The sequence below is a fragment of the Medicago truncatula genome, chromosome 4, assembly GCF_003473485.1.
Source record: "Medicago truncatula cultivar Jemalong A17 chromosome 4, MtrunA17r5.0-ANR, whole genome shotgun sequence".
Taxonomy (NCBI): Eukaryota; Viridiplantae; Streptophyta; class Magnoliopsida; order Fabales; family Fabaceae; genus Medicago; species Medicago truncatula.
The window spans coordinates 45,314,097-45,340,072 of record NC_053045.1 but is presented as its reverse complement, the minus strand read 5'-3'; the positions used below and the strand labels follow the sequence as shown (position 1 = coordinate 45,340,072).

Here is a 25,976-nt window from a genome sequence, read left to right as displayed (position 1 = left end):
AGATCTAGTGTAAAAAAAAAAAAAAAAAGAGTAAAAAACTTTTTGTACTTGTTGTTTAGACTGAGAGAGGGGGTGAAGAAAATTTGCCGACCCTATGAGTGGACCCCACAGTACCTCCACACGGGCAGGAAAAAGGTGAGAAACACAAACAGAAATGCAATAGAAATGAGGAAAAGAATGAACAAAGTATGAAAACAAAAACAGCTGTAACAATAATGAAAGAAACAAAAGAAACAGTGTCAGGTCAGCATTACTAAGCAATAAACAACAACTCACGACACGGGAAACTGAAACTGAAAAGTCAATAAGGGCAACCTAGTTCCATTTCTTAGCAAAACGACTTCATCACAAGACTTTCTCTTCTTTTCTTACACACATAACATAACATAACAAGAACGGTTATTAATATTATCATCAATCAAATTTAAACACCCTTGTTCTGTTTCTCTTTACAATCACACACAACCCAGATCTTTCTTCTGATCAAAGTTTTCATTTTTAATAGGTAAGGAATTTTCGGATTACAAAAATTTCTGTTTTATTTTTTTTTTATGGGGTGTTGTTCTGGATGATAAAAATTGTTTTTTTTAATGATTTTGTTTTTGTGCTGATAATTCACTGTTATTGGAGTTTTTTTTTTCTTTCTGTAAAGTTATGGTCTTTCGTTGACGTGATTTTTTTTTTTTTTTTTTGTTGAAGGTTAGCAGAAGAGTTGGATGCTGTATTATATACAGAAAATTTGAGGTGGGAGTTGGAATACATGGATAGTCTTTGTTGCTTCAGCTCCAGTCAGGTGAGGAACAAATTCTTCTACCCAATTTTGTAATATTTCTTTTTTGTATTTGTATTTGTAATGATCAATCTCCATGCATATAATTTTAGAGTTTTCCTTTGGATTTCACAAGGAGGTACTTGGTTGACCTGGTTTGTTATTATATCGTAAATAGTCTCTTGTTGGACTCAAGAGTTTCTCAATTTTTTTTGAGTGAATGATCCAATTTGGTCCTTCACAATTTTCTCAAGTACAAAAAATAATACCCAAACTAGTCTCTGACATATTTTTACTAGGTACTAATTTGTCCTGGGTATGAAAATGTCAAAGACTAGAACTGTTTGGGTATTAGTTTTTGTTGGGGACTAAGTTGGTCGGTGAGAAATTTGTGAGCGAGCGACCAAATTGAGTCTTCTCTACAAAAAGTGCTGTCAATTGCAGAAAATAGTGTTTTTTTTTTTTAAATTCTGATATGCTACAAGGCTATAGTGCCAAAATAGTCGCTATTTGACGATACTTTGTACTAAATAGTATAACAATGGTGGTTTGTTCAAATTCTACTATGCTATACGGCCAATTTATCCTATTTGACAACACTGATTGCACATGCTAGTAAATTAGTTGTTATATTAGTTTTCAGTGTTTGAACTCTGAAACTACTAGTTATAACTCCTTCGATGTCTCTTTTCTCTCCAACTGAGTTGTTTACTTTATTAGAAATTGAAATTGGAAGTATAGATTTGTTTTTGTGTGTATTTGTGGTTGTCAGCACAAGTTCTTCTAAAAGCTCAAGCCCAAGCAAGCTTGTAAGATTATGCAAGAATTCTTTAAGCTTGAAGTGTGAATAGTTCACGAGCATGCTTTATCTTGTACTAATGTTTAGTTATAGAGAATGGTGTCTTCATGAAGGACTTTTCTGCTACTACAGGATTACACCAAATATTTACTTTCAGCCCATACCATCTTACCTGTCTCAATTCATGCTTTTTTGTAACAGGAGTAGAGCTAAATTGAGATAAACAGCCTAATAAAGACAAAAATATAGAAACCAATTTAGGAACATCAATCAAATAGGCATAACACTTAGAGAGACACTCAGTCATGAACCAAACAGACAGGAGCAGATAAAGGAAAATAGGAATGAGCTAATTCAGGGAAAACAGACAGAAATCAAGACACAAGCAAGAATACAACACTCAAATGCTGGAATAAGATCCAAACAAGTTTAACACGAGGAAATTAACTAATGGATATGAACATTATCAAACAATAGGAGTTTCAGACCCATTAGAACCTGTGATGGTGTAACTATCACTGATTGTCCACAGTACCGAGTTTGAGGTAGGGGTGCTTAGAATCTCATCAATTAGAGCTGTGGCCTAGTTAGTCCTTGTAAGGCTTGAGTAGTCCTCACCTTAAGCCAATTTTTTGAGGTTAAATTATACCCTAAGCCTAATTTTAAGATGGTATCGGAGTCTATCCTAAACCTGTTATTGGGATAGGATCTCTGTTATTTCACCCACTTTTGTCATGCTCTTGATGTTTAGTCCCAGATGTCACGGAGGTCGGAGGTATATAGATCATTTTGATTCCAATAGAGGTATGAGGTGTGTGTTTGGACTCCAGTCTCCCACACTTTAACTAGAGATTTGACCCAGGCAATGTTTATTAGGCTTGATTAGTCCTCAACTTACTGTGCAGTTTTGTGGGGATGAGTTAGGTCCTAGCTCTACGCCAAAATTTTACGAAATTTCCATTCGGTTTCTTTTATCGTGGTTGTTTGTGCTGATAGGCAATATACTGGTTATGGGATGATGATGATGGAGTTATTACTATTTCTCTGGTCTTATTAAATTTGCGGCTTATTAAGATGAAAATATGAGTTTTTTGAGTAGGAAGTGTACTTCTCCATTTCATTATTAACTGTGGGTTGGTTTCCTACGTGTACAGATGTAAAATGTTTCTTTCCTTTATTATATATTGTTGAAATGTGGCTTGGTTTAACATATCTTATAATCTCTTCTATTATTGAACTTGATTTTTTTTGTGTGTTTAGGGGCGTTCTTCATGCAACTCTGGCAAAGGCAAGAGCAGTCAGTCGCCGGTCAAATATGGCTTCAGCCTTGTTAAAGGGAAAGCCAACCATCCAATGGAGGACTATCACGTAGCAAAAATTGTCCATTTCAAAGGACAAGAGCTAGGACTTTTTGCTATATACGATGGACACCTGGGAGACAGTGTACCGTCATATTTGCAAAAGCATCTCTTTTCTAATATCTTGAAGGAAGTGAGTTGTTGAAACAAACTAAAGATATTATGTATTGGTTATTGCCTCACATTTGATTTCTTCGGAAAAGGGCTTTTCTTCCTTTCTATTTTATGTTGTCTGTGGTACGACAATTTTCTTTCTGTTCTCAAATTCCCATACTTTTGGCAAAAAGTATCATAACGTTCTTGCGAACTTTGCAAGAATGGATATTGTAAAATTGACTTAATTTACTTGTTTTTTATTTTTGGAAAGGGACATAATACTTGTTGAACCTTTGTAACTATTTTTGTTAACTATTTATGGTTGTGATTTTATATAGGACGACTTCTGGAACGATCCATTCATGTCCATTTCTAAAGCTTATGAGTCGACAGATCAGGCAATTCTTACTCACAGTCCTGATTTGGGGCGAGGAGGATCAACTGCCGTGACTGCAATTCTCATAAATAATCAGAAACTATGGGTCGCCAATGTTGGAGATTCCCGAGCAGTTCTATCAAGGGGAGGGGTAGCGGTACAAATGTCTACCGATCATGAACCTAATACGGAACGTGGCAGCATTGAGAACAGAGGCGGCTTTGTCTCAAACATGCCAGGTTTTCCAATTAACCCTGAGATCTATGTTGTGTTGGTTTTACATGTTCAACGCCGATTCATCTTACTGCTCCATAACGTTTCATTCATTTATGGTATTGCGTGATCTCTTTGCATTGGACAATTATAGTGCGGGAAAAAAATAGATGATATGTCTGCGACAAAGAGAGGGAGAAGGATAGGTTTTGACATTGTTTTGAGTTTAGTAGTAGTAAAATAAGTTGCAGTCCTTGTGAAATAAAAGTAGGTTTCTTGTCCTCGCCTTTTTTTTTCCCAAAATATGTTGGATATACCCTAATGATTCGGTAGTCATATTTCAGAGTTAGATTGATACAAACCATATTTGCATAGAAGGTTAATCGCCCAGTGTTTCTGAGTATTACAAGGATCTTGATAAAAAAAAAAAGTATTACATGGATGCCAATTGTTTACACAACCCCCACCGTGATTCTTTTTTGTTTTAGTGTTTTCAATTTTGTCACGAATTTTATGGATTAGTTTGATCCATGAAGTCGACCTCATTTGGTGAGGTAAGACTTGGTTATTGTTGTTTTTGATTTTGTAATAATTTCTTCATGTGGGTTATATCAGGAGATGTTGCTAGAGTGAACGGGCAGCTTGCAGTTTCTCGAGCATTTGGAGACAAAAACCTCAAAACACACCTGAGATCCGATCCTGACATTCAGTATGCTGATGTTAACCAAGATACTGAGTTTTTGATACTTGCTAGCGATGGTCTATGGAAGGTTTGTGATTGATCTCATCTCTTTTTGCCTATTATTATTTCATAAAGCTAAAAATGGACTCATCCCTTTAAGTAGGTTTTATTTTTGTCTCAACCACTTTTTTTTTCCGACATTTCAACAACTATCCACACGACTAATTTCATTCCAAAATCCAAATTCTAAGAGTGGCACTATGTGTTTGGACAAATGTGCTATTGGCACTGCATCATGTAGGATTTCATTCCATTTTCATCCCTAATATTTCCACGAAATATAGAATCAACCAGAATAGGTTTAATCCATCTTTTAAGAATTTTCAATCTCCATACCTTTGATTAAGAACGATCTTGTACTTGAAATTTCATTTATTCCTCCAGGTAATGGCGAATCAAGAAGCCGTTGATATTGCAAAAAAGATAAAGGATCCACAAAAGGCAGCTAAACAACTAGCTACTGAGGCATTGAACAGAGACAGTAAGGATGATATTTCCTGCGTTGTAGTTCGTTTCAAGGGATGAAAAAGGGAACATACATACATATACATACTCTAAATTTTCAGGGTATATATATAGGATTTCCCATAGAAGGATGCAATACCATACTCTGCTCGTTATTTGGAGTTTCTCTTCAAAATAGCATTTGCCTCCTTCCTTTCATATGTATAAAAATATAAATTGAAATTCTTGAGTTTAGGTGGTGTGACATTTAGAATTTATTGATTTCTTGGTTGTGATATAGATTCATACATCATATTTTTCTTTGTAATATGGTTGATGTCATGGAGCAGTGTGATGAAGGATGGCTACAGTTCATACATTATTGAACATGGGATTTATTTTAAAACCGATCGAGTGTGTGTGATTATATACTAGATTAATCTCCGGTTGCAATTCAGGTGAGTATGGTAATTGCTTGAGACATGAAATCATTTGTACTCATTTTGTTTACCCCCAGCCCCCTTCGCCGGGCATGCTTATGAAATCAAGAGGAAGCCTATTTATAAGGCATTCGCCACCTGGGGATGTGAACTTGTTATATCTCTTCCTTTTTCTTTTTTCTTTTGGTTTGAATTTTCTTACTCTCGGTCTTCCTCACTCACACCAAACGTCCAAACCTATAGTTTTCGAATTATCTTTATCGTTGACTGGAATGGAGATTGAATATGAATATATGACGCCTTGTTAGTCAATAGAACGTAGTCATTGGTTTCTTACTTCCTAATTATAAGATCACAATTTGCAAATGCAAATGAGTGTTTAAAGTTGAAGAGAACTCGTTTGTCACTATCAAGTTGCATCTGATGTATAAGACTAATGTTTTATTTTTTAAGTTGCAATTCCAATATGTGTGTTTGTTTTCCGGATTACATTTACAATTCTGGGAATAACAACATTCCCTGGAACATTATTCCTAGGAATCTTATCAAAGTGTTTGGTAATTAAGTTAGTTTCTCATAAATATTTTTAAATATATTTAATTTATAATTTAAAAAAAAAATAAAAGAGTTAAAATAGTATGGTAGTGGGAAGTTATTAGTGGTTACCTCTTATTCCCATGGGAATAAAAGATTTCCATACTTTAACATGGGAATAAAGTGTGAAAAAGTCATGTGTGAATTTTATTCCTAGGAATAAAATGTACCTCGGAATAATTTATGAAAATTTAAAACAAATATGGGAACCAAGGATTCCCAATATCACATTCCCAGAATAAATTTACAATCATGATGAAAGAAACACCCCCTTATATAAAATTTTATTTTTAACATAAACCATTCTTGATATGCACAATTTATACTATTTTAATAGATAGTCTTCTAGATATTCTTGATGTATCAATACATGACACATTGCAGTTGGACCTAATTGGTAAAAAAAAAAAAATACACATAAATATATGAGTCAAAATGTAAACCAAACAAAAATATAGGTGTCAATCATGTATTAATAATTAATAGAGTAAATTATACTCCACTCCATTCAAAGATGCTTGAATTACATTCCCCTCCCCTCTTATGTTAAAATATACACTCACCTCCCTTGAAAGTAAAATTTATACTCCCCTCCCCTATAAGATGCTTGAATTACAACACCCTCCCTTAATAATTAAATATGGACTATACTTTAATCTATTTTAACATAAATAAATATTTTTATAATATATATTAATTTTGAATCACCATTTAAAAAATATAAATTCGTTTCTTTATAATCTAAATGTCAATGACAGTTAAATTTAAATAATTTGTAATTAGTTTTATTATTTAGAGTACAAAATTCGCTTTTAAATAACCATACATAATCGACTTTAGTAATTTTTCACATATTTTAATTTTATTTTGGGTTGTTTCATATTTTATAATAGGGATTAAAACTATATGTTAATGAAATTGTGAATAAAAAATAGAGAAAGATATGTATTCAAAATTTGATTATATTAAAATAAACCCGCAATGCTATTTTTCTTTGAAGTGTGCTAGATAATTTTTTTGCTAGATTATTAGAAATAAAAAAAAATATTGAGGGACTAAAGCGTAGATTTTAACTTAAGAGGGGAGGAGAATGTAATTCAAGCTTCTCTCAAGGGAGGGGAGTGAAATATTTTCTAATATGTTTTGAATAAGAGGGGTGGGGAGTGTATATTTTAACATAAGAGGGGAGGGGAGTGTAATTTAAGCATCTTTGAGGGAGGAGAGTGTAATTTACTCAAATTTATACTCCCCTTCTTTATAAGATGCTTGAATTACAACCCCCTCCTTTAATAAATAAATATGAACTACACTTTAATCTATTTTAACATAGATAAATATTTTTATAATATATTAATTTTGAATCACCATTTAAAAAATAAAAATTGGTTTCTTTATAACCTAAATGTCAATGACAGTTAAATTTAAATATTTTGTTATTAATTTTATAATTTAGAGTATAAAATTCACCTTTAAATAACCATATTTGATCAACTTTAGTATTTTTTCACATATTTTAATTTTATTTTGGATTGCTTCATATTTTATAATAGGTAAAACTATATGTTAATGAAATTGTGAATGAAAAACAGAGAAAGATATATATTCAAATTTCGATTATATTAAAATGAATCCGCAATGCTATTTTTCTTGGAAGTGTGGTAGATTATTAGAAATAAAAAAAATATTGAGGGACTAAAGCGTAGATTTTAACATAAGAGGGGAGAGGAATGTAATTCAAGCTTCTCTCAGGAGAGGGGAGTGAAATATTTTCTAATATGTTTTGAATAAGAGGGGAGGAAACTGCATATTTTAACATAAGAATGGAGGGGAGTGTAATTCAAGCATCTTTGAGGGGAGGAGAGTGTAATTTACTCTAATTAATAATTATAATAATATTAATTCCTTTCCTAATTCAATTAAAGGAAGATAAATATTAGGAACACTTTTTTATAACACTATCTCTAACACTCACTTTTTTATTGGATGAAACACAAGTGAGACTCACTACTTTATGTCGGATCCATTTTCAAAATATAGTACCCACATGATTTTTATCCAATAAAAGAGTGAGTATTAGAGAGAGTGTTAGAAATAAAGTATATATAACCAGGGGCAGACCTAAACTTTTGATATAAGTGTGACTAAAATATCTAAGAAACTATTTATTTATTAACAAAGCAAACTTGTGACACATTAAGTACAACAGCAAAAATAGCTTAGGCGTATTCTTTTTACCAATGTGTCAGGAGAGTTGAACTCAAGACGCGCTGACACTTGAAACACTTTCTACCGTTAGCCAGAGTAAGATTACATGAAAAACATACAACATATATTGCATATAATTCATTATTTAAGTCTAGTATATGAAGAAAAAAAGTAAAAAAAAAGAGTCTAGTATATGAAGAAAAAATTGGCTAATAATCTGGTGTATCTATAGCCACATTTAGCCATACGATGGATCCGTTCCTGTATATAACACTCATCGACAAATAATTTAACATGACACATGTAACCTTATCACAAAGATAAACAAGATCAACACCGACAAATATATGAGTATTCTAGTTATAAAGTATTGATATTGTCATTCAAAATAAACATTCAAAATTTCTTTGTTTTTACAATTGAAATTATCAATGTCGATTAGACAAAAATAAACTAAAACAATTATAAATTGAATTTTAAAGTACACATATGTTTTATCTTTGTCAAATTTATATCCATTAGTTCATTTTGTAAAATGATTTTTTTAGTGGTCGGAGATCGAACTCCGAACCTTACACATATTATGCATTGTTAATACCAACTGAGTTAAGCTTACAATAAAATAACTTTGTTCTTTGGTGAAAATAACCCTTTATTATCAATATACAAGAAAAGAACCCGTTATTAATTATATTTAGTTTCGCACAATTTTTTTTTACCAAAACAGGCTTGTGTTAAACTTTACTTGGGCAACAAGAACATAATCTAATCTAATTAAAAAATAAAATATGAGATAGATAAATAACAAAAAGAGTGGCGTGAGAAAAATAAATTATGAGTTTTTTTTTGGATTAATAGTATTTTACCTTCTCTAATATAGAGCACTTTTAATTTTGTCCCCTGTAATTTTTTTTTTTAGATTCCATCCTTGTAAAATAAAGATTATTCAGGATTGCCCTCAGACCCCTATAACTCAGCAGAATCTCTTACGTGGCGCTGATGTTGATATTTCTTTTTATTTTTTATTATTTTTTTCATTGGTCAAATGTATAATTCATTTAACACATCATATTTAATTAAAAAAAGCACAAAAATTAAAAATAATTTAAAAATCTGAAAATTAATTTTCAAAATAAAAAGTTCAGATTTTTTTCTCAGAAAATAAAAAATTTGGAACTTAATTTTCAAAATAAAAAAAAAAATTAGAAAATATATTTCGTAAATTAGAAAATCAGATTTGAAATTAAAAAAAAGTTCAGATTTCATTTAAAAATAAAAATGTCTAAAAAAAATTTCAAAATAATTTTTTACCAGAACTTTTTTAAAAAAAAAATATTTCAATATAAAAATTCTGGAATAAAATGTCTAAAAACTTTTTCAAAGTAATTTTTTTCCAGAATTTTTCTTTTTTTAAATTACATTTTATTACAAAAATAATATATTTTTTTATATAAAAACTTATTTATTTTCCAGAATTGTATTTTTTTAGAAAAAATAAAAGTTTTATTTCAAAAAAATATATTTATTTTACCAGAATATTTAATTTTTGTTACAAAAATAAAATTATTTTTTATAAAAATATAAACTTTTCTTTTTTCTTATTTTTTTTAGAAAAAGTAAACCAAACTTTTTTTATTTAAGAAAAAAATTGAACTTATTTTTATAGTTTTCGAAATATATTTTCCAATTTTTGTTTTTTTATTTTGAAAATTAAGTCCTAGAATTTTTTATTATATGAGAAAATATAATCTAAATTTTTTCTGATTTTTTTTTAATTTTTAAAAAATAATTTTCAGAAATCAATTTTTTTTTAATTATAAATGACATGTAATATGTTTTTTACGCGTGGCATCCAAAAAAATAATGAAAAATAAAAAATTTCCACATAAGCGCCATATAAGAGATTCTGATGAGTCATAGGAATTAGGGGGCAAGTCTGAAGAATCTTTATTTTACAAGGATAAAATCTAAAAAAATATTTTACGGGATAATTTTTTTTTTTTTTTTTTTTTTTAATGACAGAAACAATTGAGGCCGTCACGAACCTAAATATTCTCAATTCTTCTTGAAAAGTAAAACCCTTCCAAAACCCATTCTTCATATTTCTTCCAAAACCCAAATTATTTTCAATTTCACACATTTTCTTTGATCGATCAATTACCATGTCTCAATCACTGAAGCTGATCAAAGATCACACTTCCAATCCCAAACTCTGGTTAATCGTCGGTATTGGACTCGCCGGCGGGATCGTTGTTCTCTCGGAGACTCGCCGTAGAAGACGCTGCCGCAACGCTCCTAAACCTGATTTTGGTGCTTTTATTGAACGCTTTGAGCTTCTTCCCTTTCCTCAGTCTCCTCCTCCTGCCGCCAAGCAACTTCTTTCTTCTCTCACTTTTGCCATAAGTGACATGTTCGTTCCTCAAACAAGAAAATCCAGAATGATTAGTTTTTTAAGCTTATTTGAGTAGAAAAGCTTGATTTTTTTTATACATTTTCTTTAATGGGGTTGCTTAGAAAATTTGCTGATTTTTTGTTTGAAGTTTTTGGTTCAATTTGAGTAAAAAAGATTAATTTTTTAGACTTTTTTCTTTGACGGGGTTGTATAGAAAATTTGCCGATATTTTGTGATACAGCATTGATTTACCATTGTTGTTGTTAATGTTTTTTAAGCATTGGTTAGTTTTTAGTTTTATTGGGTCAAAAAGTTTTTTTTTGTTTTATGTTCTTGGGGCTGTATGCAAAATTTGTTGATAATTTGTGATGCATTTGTATGTTACAATATTTAATTCTCATGAAAGATGTGTTAGTTTTTAGACATAATTGTTGTTGTTAATTCTTGTAAGCGTTGATTCATTTTTAGAATTTTTGAGTCAAAAGTTAATTCTTTTTATGTTTTATATTTCTTGGGGTTGTCCAGAAAGTTTGCTGATATTTTTGTGATGCATTTGTATTTTGCCATAAAAAAATGTTAGTTTTTGGATATCATTGTTGTTGTTAATGTTTTTTAAGTATTGGTCTATTTTTTAAATTTGTTGAGTTAAAAAGTTCATTTTTTGTTTTTTTTTTTTTGTTTCTTGGGATTCTATACAAAATTTGCTGATATTTTGTGATGTATTTGTATATTACAGCATTTGATTTGCCATAAAGGAAGTTTTAGTTTTTGGACATTTTTATTGTTCTTCCTGTTATGTTTTTTAAGCATTGGTTCATTCATAGTATTTGCCGAATCAAAGAGTTAGTTTTTTTAATTTTTTTTTTTATGTTGTGTTTGTTGGGGTTAAAGAGAAAATTTGCAGATTTTCAGATTTTTAAATTTGCTGAATCAAAGTTTAGTATGTGACATTTTTATCTGGGTGTGATGAGGTTTCTGTTGTTGGGGTTTTTCAGATTTGACGTGAAGGGCTATGTGACGGGGTTTGGAAATCCTTTGTGGAAGAGAACGCACGAGGAGGCGGAGAAGACTGCGATGGTGGTGACCGCTCTGCTCTTCAATGGGGCTACTTGTGTTGGCAAGACTGTTATGGATGAATTCTCTTTTGGGTGAGGAATACTTTTGAAATTCCTTAGTTCTGTATAGTTTTCTTAAACAATTGTTCAGATGTGATTTACTTAATGCATTATTATCTCAGATTTTCTGGTGAGAACAAGTATTATGGAACTCCAATTAATCCTCAGATGCCATCATGTGTCCCGGGAGGGTCTTCTAGTGGTTCAGCAGTAGCAGTTGCTGCGGGACTTGTTGATTTCGCCATTGGTGGGTTTACGTGGCACCTATAATTTCTACCTCTAATTGCTTGAAATGCAAATTATAAGGTTTACTGGTTTATTTATTACATTCTTAATATTTTGGTCATTTATGGATCTATCACATTCATTATTAGCTATTGAAACCTCTCATATTTTGGTCATTTACTGATTTATTTAGTACTTATATTCATTTTGGCGATTCTGATATGATTTTGTTTTATGACTGGTATTCTACTAAACTACATTCCTGGAAAAGCTTTTTGGCTGTATTTCTTTGAATTAAAAATCGATTATCAATCTGTTCCTGTTAGCTTGTTCTATTGAATAAAAGTAGTCCCTTCCAGCTCAAAAATATTTCATCTGGACTGCATTTCTGTTTGTTGAATCGAAGTTATATAATCCGGAATGCATGCTAATTTGGTAATGATAGTTATATCTAACAATATTTCAAATGTCTGGAGCTCATATATTTGAAGTTTGAATTTAGTTAGTAATGTTACACCTTGTGGTAGTGAGGGAAATGACATATTGACAGTGTTTTAAAGAGATGTTTTCAGTTTTTGTTGTTATCCATACAATATAAGGGCAGTAATAGTTTCATGATCCCAGGTCTTAGTCTGTTATTGTGATCTCTTTGATTCATAATTGCAGCATAGATTACCATGCATAATCCTATTTCTTTTTTTAATTCATGATTAATGGACACTTACAATTATACCATGTTGTGGCCTCAATAACTATTTGATTATTGTGTCTTTGTAGGTACTGATACTACAGGATGTGTGAGAATTCCAGCATCACTTTGTGGTATTTTTGGTTTTAGACCATCCCACGGGGCTATATCTACCATTGGAGTTCTTCCAAATGCACAAAGCTTAGAGACCATTGGTAAGATGCATAGTTTTGTGCTGTTTTTGCTATGATTATGATTGGTCATAATTTATGTTTCAAATCTTAAGTTCCGCAGTATCCTCGTGATCTGCTTTAAGAATGTGAATAGAGCAATGAGATACACGTGTTAAAACATTGACTAGTTGAAAAAACTGATGAAGTTAATAAGAAATTATACATAGTGAGGTGAATGGGACTCAAAATATTTCTAACATTTTTTGAATAAATGTTTAATATTTTTTTCAGACTGCTGATTACTTAATTGCATAATTGCATTGCAGGATGGTTTGCCCGCGACCCATCTGTCCTACATCGTGTTGGACTTGCTTTACTTCAATTGAATTCAGTGGATACCAAAAAGTCAAGGTGTATCATATTTGCTGATGATCTCTTTCAATCATCCAAAGATGCTACACAAAAGATAATATATGTCATTGGTAAAGCTATCGAGAATATGTCTGGATGTAAGTTTCTCGGTCTCTGAAAACCAATTTGTTTTCCTGGAGATTTGAAATTGATTGTTATAATGCAGGTTTTCTTTAAGACAAAAGTTGATCTCTAAAATTACCAAACAAAAGGAATTTTGTGTAATTATTAAGTGTTTTGGTCATTTTGGTTTTGCAGATCAGTCTCCAAAGCATATGGATCTTTGTGAGTATATTGTTAAAAAGGTGCCCAGTCTAAGGCTTCATGAGCAATCAGCACACCAACAAAATGGAACATCTATATTGAAAACCCTCTCTTCGGTTATGCTTTCAATACAAAGGTATTCTATTTGATCCTTATGTTGATATAATTTTCATAATAGAAAAAAATGACAAGGTAGTAAGGATGAAAGAGGGTGCATGAGTAAAGAATTAAGTATTGGACAGTTCTCAAAAAAGAAGAAAAAGGGGGCAACCTGATGCAATTAAAGTCCTGACATGATTAGGTCTAGGAAAGGTTTGACCCATTTAAAGAGGAAAAATGAATCTCGGTAATCAGGACACTCCAAACTCCAAAGAAAAGTTATAAGCTGAACACAAAAGGCAATTTATACTGGATAAGCATAAAGCGACAATATGTTTAATAACAGCGATCACTAGCTATGAAAAATAAGCAACTGACTGACTGTAATTACAAGGCAAAGCTAAATTCATTTCTATATTAATGTTCAGAGAGTCTCACTCCATTATACTGGATAACTGAAGCTCACACAAGTGCTTACAATAGGTGTTCTGATAATTAGAAAGTACTTGTTCAGTTGCTGTAGTTGGTATGTATGTTGTTACTCCTTTATTTATTTTTTAAATATATCCCTCCCCCCCACCTCACTTGCTGAGTGAACGAGTACTTGTTATGGATCAATTTTTTCTTTAATTTATAAATTGTTGGAAAGTTTAGTTAATATATTCGTTCTTATCCAACTTGTTGTTCACAAAATCTACCAAAAACAAGGCATGTAAATTGCGTATAACTCTCTTATCATTGTCAACAGCGCTTTATTTAAGAAAATTCCATCCTTGAATCATAGAATATGTGCTAGGCCTAACTCAACTACAAAAATAGCTCATGGGGTGAGGACCAGCCAAAGACTTATATGTTATAACAACCACAAGGTCTATTTTATCCCTATCTCTAAACAACGTGGGATCTCAACACACCTTTTTATGTCCATGTTTGGAGATCTGGAGCTTGGAGAAATGCAGGTGGCCGTTTAACAAACCTAGAATAGACCCTGATACCATCTTAGAATGTGGACCAGCCTAAGTCAACCCCAAAAATTAGCTAAAGGGTTGAGGACTGTTTAAAGCCTTGTAAGGGCTATTTTTAGGATATCTCTAATCAATTACTGAATGTGGGATCTCAACAAAAATATTCAATGACAAGTTGTAAAAATCTGTCAGAAGAACACCTAATTTTCAAAAAAAAGATTTAATTTCAATCACTACTTTGTTTCCAGTGGCCTAAACTTTCTTTTCTTTATTCCCAGTATCATTTAGTATATGTGAATCCCATATATCACTGGGGATGCCTGTGCCGGGAATATTTTTCTTAAAATTTGAAAGATTTTTAGGACAGGAAATGTGTTTTGCAATTAACAGATAATTCTATCTACTTCACAACATGCTATGCAGTGTGTAATAATTTCTTGATTATGTAGTTATTTATTTACTTTTGATAGAATATATTGCATCCTTGCTTTATGTGACAAATGTGTTTCATCTGTTCAGATATGAATTTAAATCCAATTATGAAGAATGGGTTAAATCAGTCAAACGCAGGTTAAGCCGTGATGTGCCTAAACATGTTTATGAAGCCATTACTACTACACATGATAATATAAAAGCCTTGTATAAAGTCAGGCATGAGATGCATGCTGCATTTCAAAGTCTGTTAAAGGTACTTGTCTGTTTGTACCATCTTTTCTTGTACAATTTCTTTTTATGGTAAGGAACCCTTATTAAGTTGTTATAAGTTAGATTAGAAGAAAACAGAAAAATAGACAAGCCTGTAGTCCAGTATGACAATATTTTCTTTGATAACTTTTGGATCGTCTTAGTACGGTATTTCAATCCACATATATATGTATTGAAAAGTAGATATATTCATATTGCAAGATAACCTAGATCTTTGATTCTCATAGGGAAGTGGCCAAAATAATTTAGGCAAGTCTACTCTTATGTATCAATGCTACCCTACTATCTCCTTGTTTTGATTGTCCAACAGGATGGTGGAATACTAGTTATTCCCTCTGTAGCAGACAGTCCACTAAAGCTTAATGCAAAGAAAGGTTTTTGCTCTGAGTTCCATGATAGAAGTTTTGCATTATCCAGCATTGCTACTATGTCTGGTTGTTGTCAGGTAATTTGATATCCTTTAGCTCTAGAGTCAATTTTTTTATTTATTGCTCTAAAAATTTTATGGACTTGTGTTTTGCTCTTACATTATTTCTAGGTTACGATTCCTTTAGGATATCATGATGGTTGTTGTATTTCTGTTTCATTCATCTCAAACCATGGAGGTGACAAATTTCTTCTAGATACTATCTTGGATATGTATACAAATCTTCAAGAGCAGGCTAGCTCTGGCTTCAATTCCATGCCATTACCAAACATCAATGGAAATACCGAACCTTCTGAACTTTTAAAGGAGAAGGTTAGTTTTCTATAATCATTTTTCTGCAGGATATTATTTCTTATTAGCTTGTCAGTTCAGTTAGCTTGTAAAGCCATGATGTGAAGTTGGATTCTGCTTGATGGGGTGTTTTAGGCTTTGGTTTGGAGTTAGGAGGGAAATGAAAGGGTGGGCTTTGGGGGAAAGGAGTGTGGAACGGGAAGTGAAAATGATGACCGCGCTCCACCGTGCATGGGGGGTTTATTTTTCTCCAGGAAAATAACACTCTCCTATTTGGTGGAATTCAAAACGTATTGCGAGAGGGTTTAGGCAAATTCTCCAAATCATTTCCCTCGTTTATAATACTCTCAAAACAAAAATATGTCAATCTTAAAGATTCTCCTCCTCCTCCTCTCCTTTAAATTTCTTCTCCCATGAAAGGGTGAGAAACTCACCACCCCTTCCCTTCTCTCCCCCCAAAGCCCTTTCCTCCTTTCCCCTCTAACTCCCAAACAATGCCTTAAGAGTTTCAATTGTAAATCTTTTCCCCTCATGATGAGATGCAAATATCAATTAATTCTAAGTTGTTATTAAATGGGGACTTGGATTAGTATCACCTTAAATCTTTTTACTGCAAAGTATGATTGGAAAATGCACTGAACCTACAAAAACTGTAAGCTTGCCTTAGTAAAAGCTCGCTAGCTTAGCTTGGGCTTAATGCAGATTCAATTGTATTGAATTTAAACTTAAATATTAGGTTATTTTAATGGCAAAGTTGACCTTGAGCTCATGGGCTCTTGTAATGCCTCAGTGTTATACATTCTTTAAAACTAATTTAAAATAATTTATATAAAAAGATAGTATTCTGATATGCTACTGTATTGTGCTCACATGATCCTCTGTTTAGCTTCTGGCTTGTGTTGTTGCCTGGGTCATACTATGCAGCCTGTTGCACAGAATACCTTTGCTTAGGCTTTGTGTCATAGTTAGTTATATTTTGTTTGTTTTAGTTAGTTGTAACATGTAATGAATTACCAATCGCTCCTGTACCTGCACATTTATAGATACAGGGGCACAGCTCCATTCTTCGCGAAGTTCAGAAAGGTAAATTTTAGTAAGATTGAAGTTACTCTTAAGTTCCCACCACACATTTTTCTTGATTTCTCCCACTTGCCCTGATTCTGTATGGATAGCTTATTGTTGATCTTGGCCCTATGACTTTTCCTTGAATTTAGCTCTCTTCTGAAATTCGTACTTGACGGCCACTTCCATTTTCTCAGCTTATTACCTAATAAAATTGATGCTACTTTCTTGAGAGAAGCCCATTGTGTTCCATGTATTTCTTCTACTATTTCGAATGAACCATTTCAATTCCCTGTTAATGATCTATGTGGACCAGCCCCCATTGAGTCTTCAAGCGGACTTCTAAATTTCCTAACCTTTGTTGTTGCCCACTCAAAGTACACTTGGATTTATCCCCTTAACATAAATGTCAGTCTCTCTCTCTTTTTACCCAATTCAAAATTATGGCTGGTGGGTGACTATGCAATTATACAGTCATCTATTATTTATGGAAATCTATAGTAGTTATTCATGAAACTGTCCGGGCATCCTTTAGTTTTTAGTTCTTGATCTAGTGTGATTTGTATGCTATAAATCGGGTTTGGATAATTTTATTTAAGCTACTAAAAGATTTTTTTTTTTGCAGGGAAATGCGGCATTTAAAGAACAGCAATGGGATAAGGCAGTCACTCACTACACGGGGGCTATTGAATTGAATGGGACGAATGCAACTTACTACTGCAACCGAGCAGCTGCTTGCTTAAAGCTAGGATGGTATGCGGTTTTTCCTGTCTGTCAACAAGTATTCTCACACTTAAACCATTTTCCTGTGATTGTTGTTCTTACCTGCTAACTTATGCAGCTTTCAGCTAGCGGAAGAAGACTGCAGTAAGGCAATATTGCTTGATAAGAAGGTGAGAAGATGGGAATATGACAGTGGCTATGGACCATTTATTTTCTATTCTAATATTTGTTGTCTAATTTTCATTTTTTACACTCTAATAACCAACTGTTCTACGAATGGGGTCTTCCTCATGTTCTGAGATGTTACAGTACGCCCCTCCCAACCTCAAAATAACACAAAGTGCTGGCTGCACCCTTTTACCTGATAGGAGCTGATTATTGTTTGTGCACCTTGATAATGATCAATTTGATGATGTTTAATTCCAAAGATTCCTTTATTTGGTTGGGATTCTTTAAATTATGATACCGGCCGAATTTGTATAACTTTCTATAACACTAATCTGCTGTACTGAGAATAGTGCGTAATTTCCATGCAGAATGTGAAGGCATATCTGAGACGTGGAACTGCTAGAGAATCACTACTTCGGTATAAGGAGGCTCTTGAAGGTGAGCCATAAGTTTTACGCAAATGTACAAGCTTAAATATCTTTTTTACGTTCCTGCAAATACATCACTTTCTGTTTTTAGTGGTATATTTCCAAAACTAGGATATATATATATATATATATATATATATATATATATCTCATTTACTTTCATTTCTGAGACACTGGAAAATTCCTTAGCATAGGGAAGCTCGTTGTTGTGTCTTTTAGTTGCTATATCACTTGTCTTCTCATATGCAGTTCATTTTCTTACAATTATTTTTTAACGTTGCACTTCAAATCACCCTGAATGATCCTTTTTCTTATGTTCTGCAGATTTTAAGCATGCTCTTGTTCTTGAACCGCAGAACAAGTATGCTAGTCTTGCTGAGCAACGGGTCAGAAAATTGACGAGTTGAGTGTGCTTTTTCTCTCCCTCCCTCCCTCCAAGTGAAAATCAATAGCTGTGGATGTGGAAATATTAATATATGATTTTGGTTCTTTCCTTACACTGACTACACCTTCAGAATAAAGGTATTTTGAAAGGAAAGAAGAGATAAACCTCTGTTGATGAGGCGCGGCAGCATTGTACTCATTTTGTGCATATATCTTGTCTGAAATATTATTCAACCCTATTGGATTTTGCCAATAATTTTGCACCTGCATATATAAGATTGGCCTAGTAGCCTCTGTACATTTTAAAGCGCAAGTCCCGTCATATTTGCTTTAAATCATATAGTAAGAATAAGAATTTGTTACAGTAGAGAACATTTTTCTAGAATTGGAATATTTGTATCATTTTCTAATTCTACTGTTGGCTTGAGAGCATGCTTGAAATTTAGAATCGATTATCGTTTAGTTTGTGAAGATTATTTCAGAACAAACTAGTGGAGAAATAAATTGACAGAAGAAGAAACTACCAAATAATAAAAAAGGTTGGAATCTTCTTTCTCTTGTCTAAGTCATATAATCAAACATTCATTCAAAGTCATTTAATCAAACACTCATTCAAAGGCTGTATATATTTATTTTAGATGGCTTTTATTTCAAGTTTAAAGACAAAAAAGGAACCTTAGTTTCTGTGATGGTGGTAAAGTGCAACATTATCAAGAGCTATATTATATAACAACCTTAAATGGTAGTATTCAAGATTCTCCAATATATCACTATTCTGTGATGGTGAGAATATACCATATCATAGTATAAACTGCTTTTTATACATGTCAAACAACTCCGAGGATGATAATTGTGCCTCCTGCAAATCCAAATCCAAATCCAAATCATTTTGTAGCATCATCTTCATACTTCATAGTAAAATATTAATAATACGAAACTCATAATAAAATACCTGTTTGATGCGGAGGCCAAGTAGTTTATTTAAAAATGAAGCAATTGGACCATTTAGAGCAACTATGCCTGTTTTAGTGCCATGAATGGTAGAACGCATGGTACTAAGCAAGTGACCATAGGTCAATCCAGGTTCATTTTGCACTGTTTGGATGAAACTATAAGTCAAGGCACCTGTAACTTCTTTTCCACTTAAGGCCTGTCTATATCAAACCACAAATAAGTTCATCAATCTCTTTTTCCAACGAATCGGTATGTTTGAATTGCTGGTATAGGGTGGAATGAAATGGAATAAAATAAACCAAGATAACATTCATGTTTTTATCGACTATTTCATTCTATTTCACTCTCTTTACTAGCAATCCAAACATACCTTAAAAAAAGTAAGACATTGCACAAATATATGAAAGAGAAAAATGATTACTAACCGAGGTATCTACAGAGACTTGATCATCATCACAAGCTGAAATACAAATTGCTACCCCTCCTTTTGTGCCTTCATAATTTCTTGAATTTGTATTATCCTCCCATGTATAATACCCTTCCCTGTTAAAATAGATTCAGCTCACAAGAAAAGAGTATCAACACTTAATACTTCACTAAATAAGCATTATTCATAAACTTACCTGTTCATCTTGCACACAAATGATAAATCAAGAACATTCCCACTGTGACATGCATCAATAATGGCATGAAGTTTAGCACCAAATGGTAGTGGCCTAACAATTGTTGCATTAATCTCATTATTCAGCATCTTCCCCTTGTGCTCATGATCAACAGGACAAATTGCATTATCATACCTATCATCAATCTCATTCATGTTCACTTCCTGTGTGCCATGTCCTGAGTAATGGAACACCAATGAGTCCCCTGATTTGCTACCCTCCATCAACCACCTTAAAGCCATTTGAATATTATATTTCGTAGGTATTTTTAGTGGATTTCTTTCTTCCCTATCATCTGCAGGTAGGTTTTCAATGTTCATATAAAGACTGAAGTGATCTTACATTGCCTAATAGATGATACTCATGCTAGTATCATTTCAAAATTCAAACTTTGTTCTTTGTTTTTGTGATCGGATTTGGATTAGATGCAGTTAAAATATCATGTGAGTTGCCTCATCTTGATCCGATGACTAAGATCATTAACCACACAATATTTTGGCGACAAACAACCTAAATAATTTATTGTTGCGTATGGCTCATTGTTTACTAATAAATGACCAGGTAGCTCGAGCTGGCGCCCCGCTATAGGTCAGGAGTAATCTTGTAAATTGGACCGTAGTATTTAAAAACAAATTGTAATATGTAAACTCTAAGCTTGAATAGTATAAAGGTACCGTACCGCTTTGCAGTCAGAGACATAGGCACAATTGGCCGAACTCTGGGATCAAATCTGCATGTTCTTATCACATATATTTATGGACATTTGATGCTAAATGTAAATAAATATCATGTTTATAAGGTGATAGTACCTGTGAGGATGAGAATGGAGTCACTTGGAAACCCAAACTCCTTAATCAGAAAGTACTTCATACACTTTACATCATTGATGGAGCCCTTAAGCTTGTAACTCCTCCCATGGTAGCAAATTCCACACAAAACTGCCCTTTTGGAACCATATGGAGAAGGAGGAATCAAAGGGTATGAAGGCCTTAGTGGCTGAGGCTGATGATAATACCCAAAATGAGTTGTCCCATAATTACTTGAGTTGCTGTTAATTGCTGAGCTAGTTGTTATAGTATTCATGAAGCCTCTAAATAGACCTGCAATATGATTAAGAGAGTTATAGGCTTGATTTATGGATTGAACATGTGTGATGCCATTGCACATTGAACATTTAAAGGCTTGGACTTCTATTGGAACCACCAGCATTGTTCCACATTGGTTACATCTATGTTGTTTACTTGCCATTGTGATAATTTTCTTTTCTTGTTTGAAGGTATAGCCAATGAAAGTGAGGCTTATAAATTATGAATGGATAATAGAAAACAGTTTAGAGAAAGTGTACATTAACTTCAGTTAAGTCTATTTAGAATAGGATTCTAATGACTTTATCTAGTGGAGAGTGAATATATCTTGACTTGTTTTTCTGTCTATGGACAATTATTGTTGAGATGAAGAATCAAGAATAAGGAATCCATGAAATTTAGCATACATATTTATGTAATGTACCGTAAAGCTTGACATTCGCATGTAAAATGTATGGTTGAGTTTATTGGAAAAAACCTAAGTCTTATAGTCAATTAGAGACAACACCCGAAAAAGTTTATGAAGAATGAACTATTCTAATCTTACAGTTTTGCATAATTGAGTAATTAGAAGATGATACAGCAGTCAATCATAGATTGGTCAGAGTCAGACAGACCATCCATATATAATCCATGCAACAAGCTCAATTGTGCAAAATGTGGAAGAGTGCATTGCGAGGTTTGGCTCTAAATCTGTCTCGTTGTAACTGCGTACTTTAATGAACTTGAAGTGCATAGACAAGAAAGAATATGAGCATTGTCTTGAGTTTTTTGTGAGTCCTTAAGTTTAAAAAGTTGTGGGTTCGAATATGTGTTTTTTAAAGTTGCATGATTGAAGTAAATAATGAATTGATTGTTTTAGATTCATGTGACATTGTGAAGGCCACTCAAGCCATCGCGAAAGGTTGCGTAATTGGAGGTGCTTTAAGAACTATGGTTGTTTTTGCTTTTGCAAGAGAATGTAAGTCCCACAAAAATACTGAGGTTTCAAGTTAGAATGAAAAATTATGAATTTTTGTTTATAATTGAAGGTGGGACCGAGATCCGATGTAGTAATTAAATCACGCTGTTTTCAATCTCAATTGTTGATCTGCGATCTAACGGCTTCAATTACGCAGTACAAGTTTTCATAGTTTTACATTTCTACCATTCATTTTAGATTGAACGGTCCATAATAGTTACTACGTTATTTGGAAAATTAGTTAAGTTTGTATCCAAATGAAATTTCGTGTCTGTACTTTGTTGTATATAGGTTTGAGAAGAATTAACATCATGCATGAAAGTTTTAAATATATTAGTTTTGGAAAGAATATAGCATCTAATTTCTGTATTTACTGTTTGTTTGGTGGTGGTGATATAAGCAAAAAGTAACAAATTAGGAAACGCATTTTGGAATTTATATTCCTTAATAATGTTGCAATCATTTGCCACATGCAATCACAAAAAGTAAACACAACATGACACTATACAACATCAAAGTTATTGATGCTACCTACGGTTGAAATTGAATACGAACATTGATTCAGGTTTTTTTTTTAAAAAAAAAAATACTACAAGTTCAGTCTGTCCAGTTCCAAATCAAGGGCTTGCAAATTGCAATTAACTTGTATCCTCATGGTCACAATGTGAATATTGTTGTAGAAACATCAAATCTCTCAGATGATGATAAAAGAGGATCCTGCAACATGCATGCATTCATTTTCATCGTTATAATCTTCATCATAAATAAGTAGTTGTTTTTGACTAATACTTATCTTATATTTTGTAGGGAAAAAAAACCAAGTTAATTAGTCCTTTTGTTATAATGAATCAAAAATATTATTTTTTGTCATGGACCAAATTGGACTGGGAGGAAGGACTAAAATGGTTCTTTACTCGGTTTTGTTTACAAATTGGGGATAAAATGTCAACCATAACATTGGTTGTGAAAACAATAACATAACATTAACTTACATGCATGATACATCTCTCGTAATTAGAGCACATGGTAAACAAAAAAGATTAATATAAACAAATTATCTAGTGATGGAATCCAACCTGTGCGATAATTTTACGGTGCAAGATGCGGTAACTGAATGATCTGTTTCTGTTAATTTTTTTAATTTCTTCATGCATTTTTGCCAGTAGACCTCTATAAGTAATTCCACGAGGGTATTCTCTAATTGTTTTTGTGAATAGATAAGTCAGAACACCATTCATTCCCTTTCCACCAAAAACCTACGTTTATTGAATTAATTTCATTGCATTGACATATTCATATACTTGTATATATATAAGAAAATTAAACAACAAGATTAATTTATTCTTACTGCACTATCAGCAGCCATTTGGTTATCCTCACAAGCACTGAGACAAATAGCCAATCCACCACTTGTATGTTTTCTTATAGGGTCTCTAGAAGGGGGCTTGTTATCCTCCCAAATGCCACTGCAAGATAATATCGATTATCGCTGAACAAATCAACGGTTGATATTATATTTACATGTATTACAAATAAAAAGCGTGTCGAGATATTATCTATTGATTTTTTTTTTCTCTATTCATTTTAGGGTACCATAAAATTAGACTACCTTTGATAGTTGTAGACATGTAAAAGATCAAGAATTGTTCCACTATGACAAGCATCAACAATAGCATGAAGTGTGACACCTTTTTTGAGTGGCCAAACAATGGTAGAATTTATTTCATTGTCGGAAATCATTCCTTCTTTAATGAAATCAACAGGACAAAGAGTCTCATCAAACCCATCAATTTCATCTTCTTTGAAATCTGGTTGTTGCAAGCCATGTCCTGAAAAGTAAAATACTAAAGAGTCTCCTGCCTCACAGTCTTTCACAAGCCACCTTAAGGACTCCAATATGTTGTGTTTCGTTGGTATTAAATCGACATTCTGCTCTTGTTCTGCGTAAAATTCGTTTTAGTTTACAAATATGATTAATTAATTAGTTTGTAGCACAATGTGGAGGTTAAGCATGTAGCTTAGACCATATATGAGATCTTCTTATTAAGGAACATTTTAGTGGTATAGTGACCATGATGAATACAAATTATGTAAGTTTGTTTGATTATTGAGTAAATCTACTGTTAGTAATTTGATGGACCGAACTGACTAATACAGGAAACATTTAAGTATCAAACAAACAACAAACTTTCGAGAAATCTCATTTGAGAATCAAACTGACTAACTAGACACATGGGATTTTTTTTGTAATTTTGGTTAATTCAGTTACTATAATGAATCCACCGGACACATTCAAGAACCAAAGTTACCGTTCACTCAATTATAATATTGTAAGATAAAAGTTTATAGTCATACCTGTAAGGACTCTTATGCATTGATTTGGAAACTTAAAATTCTTAATCAGAAGCTCTCTCATGTTATTGGTATCATTAATGGTTCCCTTAAGCCTGAATTTTCTTGTTGAATAAGAAACTCCACAGAGAACGGCACGCTTGTTATATCTTCTTGGAAAAGATGAGGGAAATGCAATTGAAGGAGATGGTGATGATGACCAACCAAGAAAATTTCCATTTTTATTTGAATTGTCAAGTTTGAACAATTTGCTTCCGATTTTTTTCACCGAACCAACCAGGCAGTTTTCCCTTGATTTCCCATGTTCCAAAGCTGAATTACAAATATTACATAGAAAGCAACAACAACCTCTGCAGGGTGCTTTTGTTTCTCCACTTTGGTGATGAGAACTGCAAATGTTTCTGCAAGCATTGCAAACATGCACAGTAGTGTTTGTAGGAGATAAATCACCCTTTTTGTATCTTCTGTATTTGGATGTAACTTCCATTGTTTGCAGTGTGAGCCCAGATAGCATGCATGCAGCATCAAGATATTTATAATGCAGATTTGTAGGCACAAAGACACACTGAAATGTATGTTAGAATTTGTTTTGGGACTAATTTCAAATTTGTGTTGTACACTTATATGAACATATTTTCAAGTCACTTTTCATATTATGTGGACTCTCAACATTCCCTTGGCTCTTAGGATTGGACATTTGAAACTTGACCCGAGTGATCCAAAGTTGATGGCCCAACTGATGTCGAATATATTCTGAAATTATCTTAAAATTTGTGTTCAATCTAAATCAACCATACAAAACTGGTTTACAAAGTAGGGGATGCCTCCTACTTATAAACATATTTTTATGTTTCTCGTGTAATTTGTGACTCTCAACGTGATTTGAGTTCGATTTTGAGAACAAGATGCTTTAAATGTGACTAAACTTCAAACCAGAAATTATTCCATAATTATAGCGAAAAGTTCTAGTTACAAAGGTTTAAAAATATGGGATGCAAGTGCTCACTTTTAATTGAAGAGATGGAGAAAGTAAAAAAATGAGTGGAAAATCAGAATATGTGTTTTCAATGGTGTATCTTATTTGTGTCTAAGTGAAAGATATGCTTCTGTTCGATATTCCTCACAATTTAAAGAAGCAAGAACCAGATACCCTTGACATTTAATATCTTTAGTTGCTCAAAATGTATTGTTTTCCTTTGTTTTTATACCCAAAAGATTCTAAAGAAGCATGCCTTACAACTTGGCTTGATTCCTTGGATTCAAAGAATATTAGAAGCTTTACCAAAATAGAAATCTGTCCGGGCGTGGAACTTTTGTGACATAAGCCGGCAATGTGTCGTGTTCAAGGTCGGATGTTTCTATGAAAGGTAGATGAATCCCATCTCTTTCTCTCATGGAATCCTCCT

At 32.7% G+C, this 25,976-nt stretch overlaps 4 protein-coding genes across 5 annotated transcripts; 2 read left to right on the top strand and 2 right to left on the bottom strand.

Annotated features, from left to right (window-relative positions):
• Positions 1–211: 211 nt before the first annotated feature.
• On the top strand, positions 212–5,237 carry LOC25493266 (probable protein phosphatase 2C 9). Its single transcript, XM_024782284.2, has 6 exons — positions 212–505; positions 700–793; positions 2,829–3,059; positions 3,361–3,637; positions 4,227–4,381; positions 4,738–5,237. The coding sequence occupies exons 2-6, from the start codon at positions 761–763 to the stop codon at positions 4,876–4,878; spliced, it is 837 nt and encodes a 278-aa protein (XP_024638052.1). The 5' UTR covers positions 212–505; positions 700–760; the 3' UTR covers positions 4,879–5,237.
• Positions 5,238–10,077: 4,840 nt separating this feature from the next.
• LOC25493265 (outer envelope protein 64, mitochondrial) lies at positions 10,078–19,018 on the top strand. The gene is made up of 13 exons (XM_013601728.3): positions 10,078–10,446; positions 11,424–11,576; positions 11,666–11,790; positions 12,546–12,671; positions 12,956–13,138; positions 13,299–13,440; positions 14,888–15,056; positions 15,384–15,518; positions 15,612–15,812; positions 17,479–17,606; positions 17,695–17,746; positions 18,113–18,182; positions 18,497–19,018. Exons 1-13 carry the CDS (start codon positions 10,199–10,201, stop codon positions 18,577–18,579), a joined length of 1,815 nt encoding a protein of 604 aa, XP_013457182.1. The 5' UTR covers positions 10,078–10,198; the 3' UTR covers positions 18,580–19,018.
• Positions 19,019–19,122: 104 nt separating this feature from the next.
• Positions 19,123–21,445, bottom strand: LOC25493264 (metacaspase-3). 2 transcript variants are annotated; one of them, XM_013601727.3, is made up of 5 exons: positions 20,982–21,445; positions 20,134–20,467; positions 19,936–20,053; positions 19,509–19,706; positions 19,123–19,415 (listed from the first exon to the last, which is right to left on the bottom strand). In XM_013601727.3, exons 1-5 carry the CDS (start codon positions 21,418–21,420, stop codon positions 19,356–19,358), a joined length of 1,149 nt encoding a protein of 382 aa, XP_013457181.1. In that variant the 5' UTR covers positions 21,421–21,445; the 3' UTR covers positions 19,123–19,355. The 2 variants fall into 2 exon arrangements, with proteins under 2 accessions (XP_013457181.1, XP_024638682.1); XM_024782914.2 differs by lacking the exon at positions 19,123–19,415 and having other exon boundaries at positions 19,522–19,710.
• Positions 21,446–22,689: 1,244 nt separating this feature from the next.
• On the bottom strand, positions 22,690–25,531 carry LOC11409802 (metacaspase-1). Its single transcript, XM_003608400.3, has 5 exons — positions 24,574–25,531; positions 23,828–24,158; positions 23,567–23,684; positions 23,295–23,474; positions 22,690–22,935 (listed from the first exon to the last, which is right to left on the bottom strand). Exons 1-5 carry the CDS (start codon positions 25,082–25,084, stop codon positions 22,876–22,878), a joined length of 1,200 nt encoding a protein of 399 aa, XP_003608448.2. The 5' UTR covers positions 25,085–25,531; the 3' UTR covers positions 22,690–22,875.
• Between the last annotated feature and the right edge of the window lie 445 nt (positions 25,532–25,976).